Source organism: Xiphophorus couchianus, chromosome 3, assembly GCF_001444195.1.
Source record: "Xiphophorus couchianus chromosome 3, X_couchianus-1.0, whole genome shotgun sequence".
Taxonomy (NCBI): domain Eukaryota; kingdom Metazoa; phylum Chordata; class Actinopteri; order Cyprinodontiformes; family Poeciliidae; genus Xiphophorus; species Xiphophorus couchianus.
The window spans coordinates 6,221,175-6,240,083 of NC_040230.1; the positions used below are offsets into that span (position 1 = coordinate 6,221,175).

The 18,909-nt window shown below is 37.8% G+C and overlaps 1 protein-coding gene across 1 annotated transcript in view; it reads right to left on the minus strand.

The window, feature by feature from the left end:
• LOC114141463 (glucocorticoid-induced transcript 1 protein) overlaps positions 1 to 18,909 on the minus strand; it is a 33,206-nt gene that overhangs the window by 3,674 nt on the left and 10,623 nt on the right. The window contains 5 exon segments of the mRNA XM_075410488.1: positions 337 to 457; positions 1,096 to 1,288; positions 4,765 to 4,902; positions 6,148 to 6,267; positions 8,732 to 8,821. Coding sequence (XP_075266603.1) covers positions 337 to 457; positions 1,096 to 1,288; positions 4,765 to 4,902; positions 6,148 to 6,267; positions 8,732 to 8,821 — 662 coding nt within the window.

The window sequence follows — 18,909 nt, forward strand, 5'->3', positions numbered from 1 at the left end:
TTTTGTTTTTTTATAAAAGAAATGTGGGAATATTTTAGTTTTTCTGCAATTAACAAACGACTAACAATTAATCGAATTAATCATAATTAATCAATTATTGAAATAATTGGCAACTAATTTAGTAATCAATTAATCATTAACTGGAGTATATTATATTATATATATTATTTCACTTGTAACTTGGGAAAATGTCTTATGTTATCCTGTTTCTCCTACAAGTAATTGTGGCGCAATGCCATGACAAAATGAAAGCTGCCACACCTTCAGAATGAGGTTTAAAAAAAAAATACATGTTAAAACTATGTAATAATGTAAATGCATCATGATGGCACTTACACCAGCTCATCAAACACTTTGACCCTCTCACATCCCTCTGGAGGTTCCCGTTTGAACATGTAGCTGTTGTTTGGTTTGGGCGAAGTGGCGAACTTGGGAAGAGGAGAGCTGCACCCGCTGTCTGAAAACAGAGAAAAACAAAGTAACGAATGGTGAGCAGGCCTGTCCCGATACGCAATAAACCAATTAATCGCACGATAATCGATCACAGTCTGGTGTCTTGGTCTTAACTAGCCGTCTTATGAAATACAAACACAGACTTCATAATTCATGCACTCCTATGTGTTGCATGTAGTGCAGGGGTGTTCAAAGTGCTGCCTGAGGCCATTTGTGGCCCCCAACTGCAGATCAACAGTAATACAAGTTTTAATGAGGGTTAAATTATCACCAACGTCATTTTCTTACAACGGAAAACGTTAAGTACAGCATAAAGTATTCATCATTTTATAGCCAACAGGTTTATCTCTGGACATTTAGTCTTTGACTAAAAAGCCGACTTTGCTGCAAAGGAATAAGCTTTTATTTAATTTATTGAATTTGGCTAAATATTAGCAAGTGTTTTGAAAGAAACAGACCCAATTTTATTCTAAAAGAATTTGAAAACTAGACAACTTTCTTTTAATATAGCAAACGTGCAAAATCCTATTTACTCGCTGAATCTATGATAAATAACATCCCTTTCCTTCCAAAAAATAAATAAATAAAATTGGACGACTTTATTTTAGAACAATAATACAACAAACTACCATCAGGACAAACCTTTATCGATTTCCTCAGCAGAACAGGGACTTCCGTCATGGGAGTGAAGGTGGTCGGAGCTGCTGGGTCGGGGCGACGGGCTCGATTCGCCGCTGGACGGGGCCTGTGTGTCCGTGTCCCGGGTGTCACCGCTACTGCTGCTGTAGCGGTTCGGAGGGAAGGGCGGGCGGCGGCCATCCACCGCCTCCATGGCCTGTGAGGAAATGAGGTGGTACAAAAATAGTGATGCAAATGATCGATTATTGGGTTAATCTAGAGTTTGATCGACTAAAGATTAATTGCAAAACGGTCATTTTCTTAGAAATTAGTTTTCTCTTTTATACAGAGGGTCGACCATCTTTCCATAACAGGAAGTGTTAAATAAAGGGCAGAATTTAAAAAAAATCATTAAAATGTAACATTATTTTGTGTTAGTTATGTTCAATACTCACTGAATAAATAGAAAACTGTGGTTTCCTCACGATTAAACTTAGACATATATATAAAATATAACAAACAAGACGTATAAGATTGCAGAATAGAAACATTTAAAAATGAAAATTACATTTGTGAAACGCTTAATTTCCCATGAACAGACATAAGAACCGTCTTGTTGCTCTTAAAGGAAAGTTAAAACTTCACTACGTGAAGTCTTGTATCCTCTTTGCTTTTCTATCGCCTTCGTAGCACATCAGTGACTTTTGGATGGGAAGCTAAAGCTACTCCGCCACACAAGTCGGCTGAATGAAGCGCCTTTAAAACCTAAGGAGCTTTTCTAATGTTTATATTTCAAAACAGAACGACATAAAGTGAATTTTACATTCCAAATCGGACTAAGTCTGGATCGATGCGGCCGCCATCTTTGTTTCTGAGTCAAAGGCTCCGGCTTAGGGAAGACCAGCGGCGCCACCTGCTGGCCGGCGGCCACACTACAACACTAATAGTGTAAAATCTGAATGTTCTTAAAGGTCCGGTTGTGCCAGAATGTATTGACAAAACCCATTAAAGTGTTAAAATTTCAATAAATAGCTGTTTGTTTCAGCATTCAGTAAGCGATTCTTAAAATAAACAAAATGGACTGACAAAGGTCAGTCCATTTTGCGATTGTTTTTGTGGGGTTTTTTGCAATCAAAATCATGAATTTTGAGGCGCTAATTTAGAAATATTTGTAAGGAACTTTTATGATCTTTGCGCAAATGTATGATATTAAATGTGACTTTTTAATTAATCGGCGTATTGATCAGAGACGATAACTTGACACCAAGTAAGGCTGATGGTGTGTTTACACCAAACGCTTCTGGTTTACATTCAGTCTATGTGGAGGCGTATTGAGGCGTGCAAGACGAGCCAAAATCGCTCTAGCTGTTGTTTTTCATTGCCGGCCTATTTGTTGGATGCATCTGACACATCAAAAGCTCCAAACGCGCCGGAACTTTTGGACCCTGCAAAGGGCCCTTTCAAAGTCCACATAGACTTTAAATGTAAACCTGACGCACCCGACGTGTGAAACGCGTTTGGGGTGAATGCAACCTAAGGCAGCAGGCATTCTTTTTAGCCAATGTTGAGAAAAATCTGCGGTGAAAATCTGATAAAATGTGGGGATCTGTTGATTTTGTGTGAATTTTGTAGATCTGTGAAACTGGAGGGACTTATTGATGTAATTTAAAGTCTAGAGGGCCACACAAAAGGATAAAGCGGGGCAGATCTTTAATTTATCAATTTGAAGTTGGAACAAATTTTTATCTAATAAATCATCAATGGACATCCCAGGTTAGAAATCATCTGTTAAAGTTTGTGAATGTGGTCGGACTGTCAGAGGAGAGAGAACTTTCTCAATTGGACTTGAGTTCTTCGAGTACCGATGCCAACAGATGGAGGGACTTTCAGTGAAACGTCTCTCTCTTCGGATGACGTCACATTAAACTCAAAGTGCCATCTAAAATGCCCAAAATCTTAAAACATCTCCAACTAAAAGCCCTGTGATGTGTTTATCTAAAGGGCAACTGCAGAAGCAAAAGGCACACCAGATGGTTCTTGCGAACAGCGTGATGTGAATTGTGTTGAGCTTTGGCTCAGCTGACTGAAAAGAGCGAACAGAAGGAAGGCAGAGTGCACAGCAAGCTGTAAATCTGCAGGTTAGCATGTGTTTGTTTGTGTGTTTAAGCCATGTGGGTGTGGAGCATCGCAGCCCTGCCAAGGTTTACAACCTCATATCAGGGCGGATTTACAGGCTTCTAAACAAGTGGACTCTCACGCTGTACAAATATATGCAGAAACTGACTTTACAAGCTTGGTTTTGCACAAATTTAACGAATCCTAAGCATAACTAACAAGTTTAATAGTAGTTCCATGTCTTTTTTTTAGTGAAGCCATTAAAAAGGCTCTTAAATGTTTAGTTTATGCAATAATTACTTTCGTAAAATGCAAAATGGAGATGATTTCTTCTGAGGTCCATGACAAAACGTATACACATTTAATTACCAAATTAATAATTGACAAACGGAACAAATGCAGAGCAGAGATCGGTATGTGTACGACTGAATTTACATGCACAATGGTGTGAAAAAGTATTATAGATTTCTTCTGTTTTTGCTTTTTTTTTTTTTTTTAAATCACACTTTAATATTTCAGATCAGACCAATTTTAATGTTGGATGAAGAAAACTTCATTAAGTCAAATGGAACCAAGGAAAAAGTGATAGTTGAAGCAATTAATTGAGATTAAACTATGTTTTTTGTAGACATTTTAAAACAGTAGAAGAACAAAAGGTATCCAGCTGTTTATGTACAACTTTAAGGCTTTATAATAAATAAGTAATCTTTGCAGAACTTCACTTCCATCCCTTACTGACTGTTGGAAGCTCAAGGAACTGCCAGATTATGACACAACTCCACTTAAAGCTGCAGTATGTAACTTTTATATAAAATATAAAAGAGATAACAGACAGATAATCCGTGAAAAAAAATCTAACTGCTTGTCAGTTTTAGCGCTGTCAATCACTCTCATTGTGGTGTTGCTCATGCCCATCTGTTTCTCCTCTCCTGTTATGAATGCTAAAGCTAGTTAGCATGGCTACAGATGACGGCGAATAAACGGAAAGTTGTTTCTCCAACATTACCACATTTAGCAGTGAGTACAAGAGGCTGATTGACAGCGCTGAGACCCTCCTTCTGGCTCTGATTGGTTGTTTTTGGTGCATTTCTCCAGACACCAATAGCAGCTCAGGAAGGAGGTGGAAGAGATCGATGTTTTTGCAAAACATTTTGTCATATAACAAACTGTCACAACATGGTGAAAAAATTTTATAACCCAAGACGGCGACGCCGCTGCACACGCCCTTTTCTCCAGACGTCCTTACAAACATACCCATCTCTGGTGTGGTTGTGGACTAAATGTCTTTCAAATTGGACATTTCCTGTCGGGTTCATAACAGTTTGTAGAAAAGGACAAAAACAAAGTGCAGATGCAGGATTGAATCACAACTTTATGAGTTTTCCCCTCATGATTCAGGTCCTAAAAGTGGTCTCAAAATGCCATTTGCAGTATTTTTGTTTTGTAGGAGATGCATTGTGAGCATTCCTTATTTAATGACTGAACTAAATTAGTCAGATAATAAACTTTACAGAACTTCATTGAGGTATAACAAGCAGTGGGCAGTAAATAATTACATATCGCAGCCAGATGCTGTACCTGCAGGCCGTGCTCCCAGTCGTCTCGGATGAAAACGTTTTCCAGCTCGTGGTTGATTCCCTCCACGCTGCTCGGCACTCTGCATATCAGCGACTTAGCCATCGGGTTTGACGTTAAAGTCGAAGAAGTTCCCTTGTACTGGAAAGAAACATCACACTTTTTGAAGGCGGATTAATTTTTTAGACATCTTGAAATAAGACAAAAATAACTTACAAGTAACTTCTCGGCACAATACTGCTATAATTTATTTAATATTGATTTTTTTAAAAAGTATTAGTTCCACTGGCAGATTATTTCACTTGCAACATGAAAAAATATTGTTAGAAATAAAAATAATTTACCAGTGGAAATAGTACTTTTTAGATACACTTTAAAGGAATTATTGACTTAAACCAAGCTCCAATATTTAGCTTAAAAGTCTTTTTTTAAAGTGTACTGAGATATTTGCACTAGAAAGACACGAGGGTTAAAATTAGATGCAACCACAACACTGCAAAACACAAAATCTTACCAAGTATTTTGTCTAGTTTCTAATGCAAATGAGACAAAACAAACTTACAAGTAACTTTTCAGTGATTTATAGGAGCCTGTTTTAAGTAAGTAATTCCTTAATATCCATAAAAAAGAACTAGTTTCACTGGCAGGTTATTTCATTTATAAAATGGGAAAAATGTCTTGTTATAAGTGAAATAATCTGTAGTACTTTAAAATAAATATTAAGGAATTGTTTACTCAAATAAACCTCCTATATCTTGCTGAAAAGTTACTTGTAAGTTAGTTTTGTCTCAAGATATCTGCACTAGAAATGAAACCAAAAATACTTGGTATGATTTTGTGTTTTTTAAAAAGAAAAGGTTTCAGTTAAAACGAACAGAGTTGTGGTCAGAAGCATCAGTATTAATGCTATGTGTGTGCAGCATTTCTTTTCCTGGGTCTCTGCTAATGAATGAGCTGCAGCTCAGAGGAAGACATGCCCAGACACATTCCCTCTCCTCTGCCTCCGTTTGACCTCAAAGATCAACTTCTCCTGTTTAGGAAAAGTTAGCGCACCCTGCATGTTAAACACATAATAAATCATGATATTTAATTAACACACAAATATAAACAACATACCACTAAATATAGATGCTGAAAGCTTAAATAAATATGAATTTAAAGGTATAAAATGTAGCTACACTGAATTGTTTACACAGTTTTATAATCTCCAGCAGCTGTGTTATAGTTTGGTAACCGTCCGTTTCGTTTAGATGTTGTCCTCCAAACTGCTAAGCTCCCTTATCATATCTGTGTGGCCTGTGTAAAATCTTGCATCATGAAGTTGAGTTAATGATAATGTTTTCACCCTAACGGAGCATGACGGCGAGCGTGACGTGAGAAGCCTACCTGTGATTGGCACGCGGCGCTGTGCTGCTGCTGCAGCTGCAGTGAGCTCTGCTCCCTGTCTTTGCTCTGCCTGGTCACCTGTTTGCTGCGCTGCAGCTGCAGGCGCAGCTTAGCGATCTGCTGAAAGTGAAATAAGACGGAGCCAGTAAACCAACATGAAAGACTCTGTTAAACGTCACAGCGATTGCAGTTTTCTGGCCGGTCACCGATTACTGATCTTTAACAAGCCTGACCTGCCGACTCTGATTTTTGTCTGAAATGTTGCTAAATGTAGCAAGAAAGTAGTTGAGTTGGCGACAGTGGAGTCTGAAAACATGCAGACATGAGCTGGTGGGCCGGTCTATTAGACAGACCTGAGGAAGAGGACAGTGGTTGGTTTTTATACCATGTAAGTATCAGCCGATCTCCCAAAATTAAGAAAATCAGAGCCGGTAAATTGGTCCACAACTCGTCACATGCCTCCAAATATTTAGGATCAGTTAAGAATTTATTTTGCAACAGTTAATGTATTTCTTTACTGCAGCTGCTTTTCCGTTAATGTTCAATAAAATCTTTGTTTTCTTATAAAAAAAAATGTTTTTAATTATTTGCATCTTTAAATGGTGTTTAAAATATCGTGTCAAAAAGGTTTAACTGGTTAAATGAAAATTTTTATCTGATTAATCATCAAAATAATCGTTTAATAAAATGCGATGAGTACTTTTGCTTTCTTTTGAAAAGATTTACTAAAACAAACTCGACTTGAATGCAGCCCTGCCACAACATCAAAATCTTCTGAACGATAAATTTCTCTAAGTTAATGCAATAAACATTAATATTGTTGTTTTGAGACAATTTTCCAGTAATATAACAGCAATAATGGCATAATAATGCAAGAACACATACTAAAGATCAATAAACTTTCAATTCTAATGAACATTTAAAGCTGGAACTGGAAGACATTTTAAATATCCAAAATAAACAAACAAAACAACAAATAAAATTAATTATGAAGTCTCTGTTAAAATTGTTCTTAAGAAAGAGATAGTTGAGACCAGAGTGAAGACTTTTAGGGTCCAGTTTTTGGTAGAAAAAGAGAAAAGAGAAAGATAATAAATCATTGAGCTTGTTTAAATTTATCATGAGATTTATTGCTTATTGCAACAGGCCTAGTTGAATGTTGCTGCAACACTTCCAGAATCAGTCTGCTGATGAAATGAGTTGGGTCAGTGGGTGTTGCTACATCTGGCCGAGTAACAGCACACAAAACAAAAAAACAGGATACCCTTTGTAAGACTAACAGACAGTTGTGGTGTGCAGACAAAGGTGTGGTTCTTCAACACAGATCTTGTACTCCAGGCAACACAGTCAACAAAGAGACGTGCTGCTTTTAGATGTCCTCCCACTCGTTAAATTGCAGAGGTTAGAGAGCAGGAATCCTGCTCTCTGCGCTCGCTTAGTGGAAGCAGTCGATAACGACAAGTCCAGGCAACCCGGGTGTAATCTTAGTTGATGGGAAAAGGGAGATTTTCCTGGCTGTGTTGAGCTATTGATTTCTAGGCCAAGTTGTTCAGGGATTGTCTGCAGATCAGTGAACACAACATTTTCCAGGCAGGTCAAGTTATAAAGTTAGAGGTGTGCTTAAAGGTGATTTATGAAATACGTAGCAGGAGGCCAGAAGCTGCTGCAAATGTATTTCATAAAAGATTTCATAACTTGTTTTATACCTGCTGTGTTGCACTGACAGTTTGCTTAATTTCAGCTAAACTGGAGCCACTACTGACTTCATGCACTACAAAAACACAAAGTCTCACCAAGTATTTTCTATCTAGTTTCTGAAATAAAACAAAGCTAACTGACTAGGAACTTTTCAACAAAATATATGAGCTTGGTTTAAGTAAATTATTCTTTATTTTTTATTTTAAAAACACTAATTCCACTGGCAATTTATTTCACTTATAACAAGACATTTTTTCCATGTTAGAAGTGAAATAATCTGCCTGTGAAACTAATACTTTTTGTATCAATATTAAAGGAATAATTTACTTAAACCAAGCAGCGTCCTGCTGAAAAGTTATTTGTAAGTTAGTTTTGTCTTCCAAGTGTACTAAGAAATTCGATCAAACATATTTGGTAAGAATTTATATTTTTGCAGTGTGGAGCGAAGGTGGAGCTCTCTAGAAGGAAAAAAAAGATCTGCTGATTTTAAAACGGGAAAGACGCAGCTGCATACTCTGCCCTCCTTCAGTGTGGATCCTCTATGACGTCTGAAAAACAACAGTCCATGATGAGATTCACACAGTGCAGCCGTGCGGAGAACAGAGGAGGATAAATTTAGCCTGTGGTCTGGAGGCATGGAGTCCATGTGGTCGGCTGGATGGCCTGCCAAGGCCAGCAGATAGACAGGAGTGGAAACCGACTTTAAGGAGGGTAATATTTAGGCTGACCTCAGACTCTGACAAATAAAAACACACTTTAAGTAAATGAAGAACCTCACGAATGACAGAAACATTTTCTTCACCCAGCTGTGTGGATATAATGACGCGTTAGCTGTGAGCAGCAGCAGTGACCGGATCGTCTGGGGGGTTAAAGAAGGGGAAAGTACCTCTTTCAGATGATCTGCGCTCCCCCACGACGCTGATCGCTGGTGAGGACTTCCCAGTTCAGCGGCTTCGTCAATCCAGAGACATGGAGTCTGAGAAAAACAAACAAAACAAAGAACATTACATGGTATCAAGTCAAAATTAAGACTCTTTAAGACCCTTTTTTAATGCCAGCTTGAACAAAATTTAGGCTGACAACACTATAAATATACAATATAAGTGACTCAGTGGCAAAATCAAACGTCCACTCAGTTGATGATACGTTTGCACTAAATTACCTGTGAGAGACGCAATAAATAGCTAAGTAGCTAGCTAGCAAGCATATATTAGCAGATAGTTACAAACCGCCTCTGCAACTTTCACCTTGCAGAAAAATCCTACAAGAATAATTAAAAAGAACTGCAATAGTCCAGCCAAACAAAATTTAAGAACCGCGATTAACGTATTTAAGACCGACTTACATTTTCTTAAATGAATTTAAGACATTTTAAGGCCTTTATTTTAAATACATGAGTTTAAGACTTTTTAAGGATATGTGGACAGTTACTAAAATGTTATCAAAACTTCTTGCACATCTGTTGTTCCCATTAAGTTGCACCTTTTCTGCAGAAAAGGCCGACAGATCCGAATGCTTGTTTGTGCAATTCAAAATGGGTGGAGTGCATGTTTCTGCATCTGGGTGAAAGTAAAAAAAAAGACTTGTTCACATTTGATTTAACTGCCTGTACATGAAATGTAAAATTGAAATACCATAAACCCATAAAAGAACAAATGTTTACAGCTACACTTGTTTGAAATGTACTAGAACACCATGAAAAATCTTCAATATTGCGTAAAAGTGCAATATTTTTTACCAGTCATCTTAGAAAGTGGAACTCGTTTGTTATATAGAATCGTCACACATACAGCAATCAAGCTTGTTACTCATAAATTGTATAACTTTAGTTTGTAGATAATGAAAACCCAAAATTCTGTGTCTTGGAAAATTAGAATTGGAAACTCCTGGCGTCACACAGCTAACTAACTCTAAACACCTTAAGATTAAATTTAAATATAATTGCATTGTTTTTGTTAACATCTTTTCAACAATAACATAGATATGCAATATTTTAATGAAAGTTGTTGGATTTTTGCTGAAGAATCTGCATTTTAAGTTTGTTTTTTGGTATAGAAAATAATTATTTTGTCCACTTTTCAGCAAAAAGAAGAGGCTGTGGATCCCGTTCTGGTCATAAGTCTCCATTTAAGTAAAAGTTTGGATATTTGTGGTTCTACTTACTATGAAAATAAAAAAGCAAGGAATAATGTGATTAATAACAGATGAATACGTTTGCCTTGCACCGAAAGTTTCTCATTTTAAGACTGTTTAATTTACCATAATCATAAACAATCTTACCCAAAATATTTTAAAAAGTTTGATCTGCACAAACCACCAAATGTGGACCATTTTGAAAACATTCGGAGGCCTCCAAATGGCCCATGCGCCGCACTTTGTACGCCCCTGATTTAAGGCCTCCAACAGAAACTTCATTTCAACAAAAACTGTTCAGAAAAATGATCAGAAAAATGTTCAGAAAACCCCATCTGAAAGCAAGTGGTGTGTGTTTCAAAATAAAGCTGCATACCTGGAATCAATGAAAATAAGTATAGCAGTCATGGGATACCATCCCTGAGGAAACAATCTCTTAAACAAAAACTTTTCCTTTTCTTCCTATTGCAAAGCAGAGTTGCACCAAACTGTGTTGCAAGACACTGAGCTCACATATTTGTCTTCTGACAAGAAAAACACTCCAAACAAAATCCAAACACATTTAAGAATCACGCTTACTTGCCATGAAGACATCTTTGTTAGTTAAAGGTGACATAAAGTTTCCGTCTTTATGTTCTTTCACCTTCAGCAATACAAATCCAGAAATTATCCAACAATGCTGACTCCAGTTACAACTGCAGGCGTATCAAAGCTGAATGAGCCAAGCAATAAACGTTGGGATGTTTGTAGATGATTACAGAAAATCAGCTGATAAACGAGATATTTCCTCCTAGACAGCATAGAGACAGTTCTGTCTCGATGAACTCGCCTTTTCGACCTCTGCTGAATGAATGAGGCAACGGTTAAATTATGTAAATTAATGCAAAACCAGAAGCAGGGAGCGGATCTTTCATAGGCCTGCAGAAACCACATACTTCCCCCTGATTGTGTGTATCAGCGCTCCGACATCACGAGCACAGCGGCGCAACACATCGTAAATGTCACCGTCTTCGCCCTGCCTTACGCCCGACTCCGCGCAAACAGAATCTTCTTTCTCTAAACAGCGCAGGGTGATATTCTATATCACCCTGCGAATAATGACGAACACCCATGGAGTTGTGTGAGCCGGCGCGCTGGCCATGGTTCCCTCCAGGAAAGGACACACATTAAATGGACGCTTGTGCTCTCGTAAAAAGGGACCTCTGTGCTTGGCCGCGCTGGATGGCAGATGTGTAACTAGCCTTTAGCATTAACATTTTGTCCATGGCCTCTGGAATGACTTGTGCAGTTTGAAGTTTCTGCCAAACATTCAGGAACTGGAAGCTGCAGTCAAATCTGTTCTTACTCAATGCAAATGGGTAGAAAGGGCACAGTGGCTTCACACAGTTCACTGCTGAGGAAAAAACTAAAGTTTCACTGGTGAACTGCATCAGAAATACAGCTTTAACACAAGGCATACATATATCTTTTAAACCTTTTATGATTTAAACAACTCTGAAAGCTAAAGATCTGAAGCATCTGTCTAGATTTGCAATCTGGAAACTGGAGCCACAAGTTGCTTTTAACAACTGGCTTCAGATGATTAGGAATCAACTAACGTTTTTAATACAAATATAATAACAAATGCTGCTTAAAGCCGTTTTTATCATGTAATAAATATTTATTTCACGACATAAATCACACTAATATTTCTAGCGGTGTTGTATTAGATTTATTTTTGTTAAGTTAAGTTGTAAACGATGTACCTGCTGCAGTCGAATCAACACAAATGGCTAGAAAGCGCTTCACACTGCTGAGGAACAAATAAAGTTTCACTGGCAAAATGAGTTTACTTGTGTCAGAGATGCAGTTTTAATGCGAGGCATATACTGTATATATGTTTTAAACTTTTTATGATTTGAACAACTTCAGTTGTTAAAGATTTGGTGCATGTTTCTACATCGTGTTCAAAATTATTATGCAAATTGAATTTAAGTGTCACAAAGATTAAATTTTTATTGTGCTATTAAATTTATAGATGGTATTGTGTGTCACTTATGAAGGATGTTCCACATTATTAATCAAGCCACAGGTTTCAAGCAATATGGGAAAGAGAAAGAATCTCTGCTGACTAAAATCATCAGATAGTGTAGTGTCGTATGACAAGATATGAAAACATTAGATATTTAAAGAAAATATCTAATGCGTTGTCGTACCGTGAAGAGATTAGTGGCTGATTCAGAACAAATGTGGGTTTGTACAGATAGAGGCATAATGAGGAAGGTTTCTGTTGGACAAATTCATCGGATTAAGAGAGCAGCTGTTAAAATGTCCTTACAAAGCAGCAAACAGTTATTTGAAGCTGCTGGAGCCTCAAGGTGGAGGATCCTCCAGAGGCCTGCGGTGCATGAACCTACTATTGGGCTACTGTTGACACTATTGATTTATACTGTAATCGTTCATGACTTGAAAATTATACTGACCATCATTTGCATTGACCATTTAGGAAAATCTGAGAAAATATCACTTGATAATAATCTGGAACATGGTGTAGATATGCAACCCGAGGTTCTAGGGTCCAACTCATTTTTGTTTTAGGCCAAATCAAGATCATGAATGATCTTCAAGAACCGGTATGTATTGATAAGACCTGTTAATATATCAATGAATTCTTAAAACTGCATTAATTTGACTGATAACATTATATTTAAGCACACTTCGTGTTTAGTCTAGAAGAGGGCCATATAAAAAGCTGTGGCGGGCCTGATTTGGCCCACGGGCCTCAACTTTGACACGTGTTCTAGAGCCACAAGTGGCTTTGCTTAAAATGATAAGGAATCAACTAATGTTTTTAATATAAATGTAATAAATGCTGTTTAAAGCAGTTTTTATCTAATAAAATGATATTCCTTGACAGAATCACATTAAAAATACCAGTGGTGGTGTTTAAATCTATTTTTTTTGCTTAAGTTGTGAACTACGTACGTTCTCCATTTCATTTTCCATAAATTTAAACCCCTCACAGAGGAAAACATATCCATCTTCTTTCTCCAAAAGGTTTGTTTTTCTGTAGTTTGAAATCTAAAAACAGAAATAGAATGGGATTCTTTTAACATGATAAGTTCCCTAAAGTAGACGTTTATCAAAAATTTAAGTTGCATTCTTTGTGGCTCTAAACGAGTCTTATTTAGCTGGACTGAAGGCAAACATGGGGCCGATACCGATATGTTAAACAACGACCGATACCGATGTTAATGTTGATATATTGTGCATCAGCAGCTGAAACTAGATGTTTCTCTCCTGGTGACATCAAATCAGACTAAAAACTTTGTTTCAGGTCAACTGATAACTCCAAAATTATTTATTTGTGCATCTTTTATTCACACTTTGTCCCATTTGATAGAATTGTTCTTTTAAAAATCAATTACTTGGGTCACATTTTAGGCCTCTGCTTACTATAATTACGGCTCATTTCTCCTGCCTGAATTAGCATAATTGGAGATTTTCATTCTGTGATTTACACATTTATTAACAGAAACGTCCCACCTCAGAATGAATTGAAGTCGACCCACCAGTATCACGTGTCTGATCCGTTATAGAGAAAGGTTTTGAGACACAAAGCAAAGATCAGCACAGAGCGGAAACACTTTATCATCCTCTACCGTTGAGTCGAGAAAATGTGTTGGTCGTAATATTAAATGCAGATAACAGACAACGGATGGCACGCCACAACGTTACCCGTATTTTAAGCTTTTTGATTTCCTGCACACATAAAGCACAGCTGCGTGAGGTTTCACCAAAGGTTTTCTATCAAAGCATTTCATCAGCTTCGATGTGAAAGGGCAAAGTGCTAACGAGTTTATTGTAGCATGCTACAATAACGGCTACATCATTCATTCATTTATTCTCAAGCTTTTATTTAACATCTACATCAGTGGTGTCCAAACTTTCTGCATCAAGGGCCAAAATCCACAAGTTGAAAGTATTCAGGGGCCAAAATTTCAATTAAAAACACAAAAATATTGAGGTGAATTCTCTCTCATTTACCTCCACAACAACAAAAATAAAACATATAACATTTTACATTTGCCTAAATGTTTAATTATTTACCTTTTTGAGCTAGTTACTTTCCGTTTATTAAGTCTATTAAACGTTTTTAAGCTTATTCCCAGCAACAAAAGTTAGAATTTTCTTCCATGACGTCTTCAGTATTTAGGCCAAATGTAACTTTTTAACATTACAGTTTTTTTGTTTTTTTTAACTCAAAAATATTTATATTTTTGAGTAAAAACTTCCTTGATATTAGGGGCACAATGTAATATAATAATTAAAAAATACTATTAAAAAGTCATTGTGTTGTTCTTAACATTTTCAGTTTTACAAGATATAAACTTGCCACGGAAATCTCATCCTAAAAAAAAGTACAAAAAGTGTTGAATGGCCAAATTTGTGCCATTCTTGAATTAAGGTCAGGGGCCACACAAAATTAATCCAAGGGCCACAAATGGCCACCGGGCCACATTTTGAACACCCCTGATCCAGTTGACTCAGATTTACTACGTCAACAGCAACACCTTGGCGGATGACATACAACTTCCTAATTCTGTCTCCACGGCCCAATAGAGTCCAAAATACTGACTGATGACTGAATTGGTCAGAGAAAAGACTGAAGCCACTGTTTTAGCAAAAATAATTTAAAAAATGGACCCAGTTTTACCAACCACAAGACGTTTAATACTAAATTAGTCATCTTTACAACATTGCCAGAGTAAAGGGTTTCCTACCAACGCCTGGTCTAAAAGCTCACATGTAGCTTAGATAATTGTGATGGTCTATAAAGCAGTCGCTGGAAAAACCAATCAGGTAGCTGCAACTTATCCAAAATCCTGTCTGAGCCCTGACCAACACCAGGAAAAAGAAATCAATGAGAAAACCTGACATGTGCAAAAACTATTGGTTTCTTCAAACCAGAACTGAGAACATTTTGGTTTACTGTAGCTTTCCTTTAGAGGCAGAACACTGCTGCCTTGCTTTACGTGTTTCATTGTGTTAATTTGTATTTATGTTATTCTTACAAGCTCTCTATTGTTGTTTTAATTGTTTCTTGTGTTTATTTTATTCATTTATCTATATTCCTTTATTTTCATGTAAAACACTTTGTGCATGTTTATGTTTTTGACAGGAAACCTCAAGCAAGAAGAAAAGTTTAAACGTTTTAAACAAGACGCCAGTGAAGTGAGAATCTTGTGAGGTTTTTGGTCCCATTGTTTGCATTTTTATTTATATTAATAAGAGATTTTGTTTTAAAAGAAGTCAAGCAAGCACATGTGGCAGGCACCGGTGGTAAGGCGCCTTAATGGTAATTAAGGCACCATTAAGGCGTGGTGCCTTAATCCCAATTCAATATGCTTCAAAGTGACCTGCTATGTTTTCTTGAACAGCATAAGACAAATCTATCGGCTATACAACATGTTCATTACATCATCTAAAATCATTCTTAGATAATGTGATTTTATAGTGCTCCGTTGTGCACACTAAAATCACAGTTTCAGACATCTTGTCCTTTAAATCCAAATGATCTGCTGCTGGCCACACCTTGAACTCAACGTTTACACTCGCACGTAAAAATGGCTGCAAACAGATGTGCAATTACACAACCGTACTTCTTCGAAAAGCAAAAGTAGAGCCTCCTGCACAACCAACAATAATGCAGCAAGTGGTTTCTGGATGGTAAGTCAACAACAAATCCCTTGTCTTTTCCAGCAGCCATTGTACAGCGCATACAGCGGTAAAACCAGCTGACCAAACGTGCTGGAGTTTGGCTGTGGTTGCTAGGTAACGGCACAGTGCTAGTCAACTGTGACAATGACACCATAAAATATTAACTTTTTGAGCTTGGGCTTCTTTTTTTTTTAGAAGCAGAGGAAAGTCATATGGAAGAATAAAAACGGCAAAATATGAATATTGCAAAAGAGGTTCTCTTTAAACCCCACTCTTAGTTTAAATTACAAAAGAAATGTTATGATAATTTTCTATTGACTACATTTCCACTCCCAACAACAGATTATCACAGACGGCCACTTTTATTGAACCTGCAGCCTTAGCTTGTGCGCCTTGTGAACAGGGTGCCAGGTGTTGTGCCTGATAATGTAATGCTGCACAGATAAAACTCATAGCCTGCAGCTCGCTTCCTATTGTGATTCCCACCCAAACGGTTACATGCCGACAACATCCTCAAGAATCCAGCTCAGCTCCAAAGCAGGAAATAATGACTGGGCTTCAATTGAATCACAGTGGAATTTGGGCTGTTTTGTTTAGATTGCACGCCGAGACATGCATGCAGAGTCCTGCTGCTATCATTTGGTGGGAGGGTTGAGGAAAGTGTGATGTGTTGGTTTAGCCACTAAATTGTTTATTTGAATGTTTTAAAGTTTAGGCACTTCTGCCTATGAGTTGTTGACGAAAGCTACGTATTAGAGGCATAACGTCCAATTTTCAAGTTCAGTCTGGGAGGATTATATTGATTTATGATCATGTCTGGGTTTTATTGTTTTTTTGGGACCAATAAGCATCCTTAAATTGACTATCGCGATACGGCAGCCTTTCTCCACCGGGAGCTGCTGCCTGGTGGCCGGTGTTCAGAGCGAACGGTGGTGAAGTGCGCAGCGGGTGTATTTATACAGGTGAGCGGGATAAACTCAACATGGCGGGCTGCTTCTCTGTCTTTGATGCTTAACGTAAGTGTAGCTTTATGGACGAATGAGAAAATAAATTTCATATCATCCCAATCTCAACAATTGAGTGACGGAGCGCATCGTGGGGGTACATAGATGGTAGATGTGCTTCTGTGTGTGACGAACGAAGGTGTCAAATCCCGTCGCTAACATGGAGACAAGAGCTATAAATGGCTGGACAAGGTGAGAATTCATCTGTTAAATTGACAGAGGATGAATGCAGAAACGAAAAGCTGGAGTATAGTCTTTATGATTAGATTTTTGTATACATTTTTCTTCAAGTTAACTTAGAAAGTGAGCTATTGTTGTTACAGGTTCATTTTCTAAACCACAGAAAAGTTATTGTTAGGGATGCTCAAATATGAAAATATCCAGTAGTAATAATGCTGCTATGGTAGAATTGACCAATATTTCATTTGATCCAATTTTTATTCGATTACTTGATTACGCATCAGAATAATCAACAGAATACTCGATTACTAAAATAATTGTAAATAAATATTTACAACAGACTTAATCTCAACATTTTTGTTCATTCACACTCCACAAACCAACAGGACTTTCCAGACAAGTGGACTGGGGTTGGATTAAAGCGGACTAAACACAACTGCTGTGGATGCACCCGTATTTAATGGCTCACCGCAAATTGCGATACTGTGTTTTTTTGACAAAGACTTGCATACATTCAAACGCAGCTACTGACGATCTGTGGTTTGTGCTCAGATATAACTAATAATGTAAAATGTCAGGCTACACAAACTGTTTGATCAGCCTGCCTTTCTTGTGTGTGAATTGGTGTGCCAGAGCTTTAATCTTCATACGGATTCTCTGTGCTCTGTAACCGCAGGGTCTAGGGCTTGCAGACATATCCTGGAAGCGCGATTAGCATATGTATGGACCCTCTGCTCCTCAACTCCCACACAAAAGGCAGGCAGCCATGAGGGCCAGGTGGTAAGCAGTGGGAATTCTCCTCGCCTCGCCTGGGGGACAGGTGCAAACAACGTCACCTCCATGCAGAGCTGCATTACAGCTCAAAGGAGAGGCCGTCTTGAACTGGCGCAATGCAAAACAAAAGAGAGCAGGGACCTTTTGTCTGCTGCTTTCTGCTGTCGTCTTATAAAAAAAGAGATGGGCTCAGGCAGAGCTTGCAAACAGGAAGTGGTCTATGACTATTCCTAAAGTGGGTACAAGCACCAAATCGTTCTGGGACTGTGAAAAAGTGCGTCGCATTTTTTCACATTATGATTTTTACTACCATAACAAATATTTTCCATCATTCACAGCTTTGGGTGAGTCAGACTCTTATGAGCTCATCTCACCGGGACAGGACAGGCTCAACATCACGATGTGCCAAAAAGGCATGAAGTCTATGAGATAACTGCATGTCTGGATGTTTCTCTGCATTTTTATCCTCTCTTTGATAATTGTCAAACTGATTTTCCATACTTTCCAGATCCAGACAGGAACCCTGTAATTAGATGTGTTTACTTTGCACATAGCCACTTCGAGAAATCTCACCAGCTCCCCTACCACTTCCTCAGAGTACAAACAAAGAAACGCAAGGCAAATGAGGGGTAAAGGGACGAAGCCCATGTAAATTAGGCTTGGCGGTCTTCATTCAGTCACATGAAAGGCTTCTGTTAGCAATAGGGAGAGCTGCCCTCTTGCAAATCATACATATTCAATATTCTTTCATAACACAACCCTGCAACAAGCCTCGGTCCTTCAAAAATTAAGCTTTTTCTGAAACTGGATAATCATGCGTGGGCTGCCAACCAACAGTGAAATCAGGCTAAATGTAAAACCGATGCATGGATATGGAGGGTCAATGGCAACAAACATCAGAAAAAAAGACTAATCAATTCTGGCAGATCAATACATTTTGAAATTTCTTTGGTTGTCAGCCAGTAATTTAGAAAAATCCTAATCCTTAACAAACTGCATCCAAACTTTTTGGACAATTATTCCGTCTGGTTTAGGATGCTTTAGGTAGTCGGACAGGTGATCACTTTTGTTTTGTTTGTTTTTTTTACAATTGGGAACAGCTAATTAGTTAGCATCTTAAAGCTAAAGTAATACATGAACTATGACCCCAAATCCCAGAGGAGGGCAGGACCAGAGAGCAAAGAGGAGGAGAAATTTCAAACCATCTCTTCCATCAATCACAATGATGATGAGCTCTAATCCCCTACTCCAACATCTCTCTGCCAAGACTTTC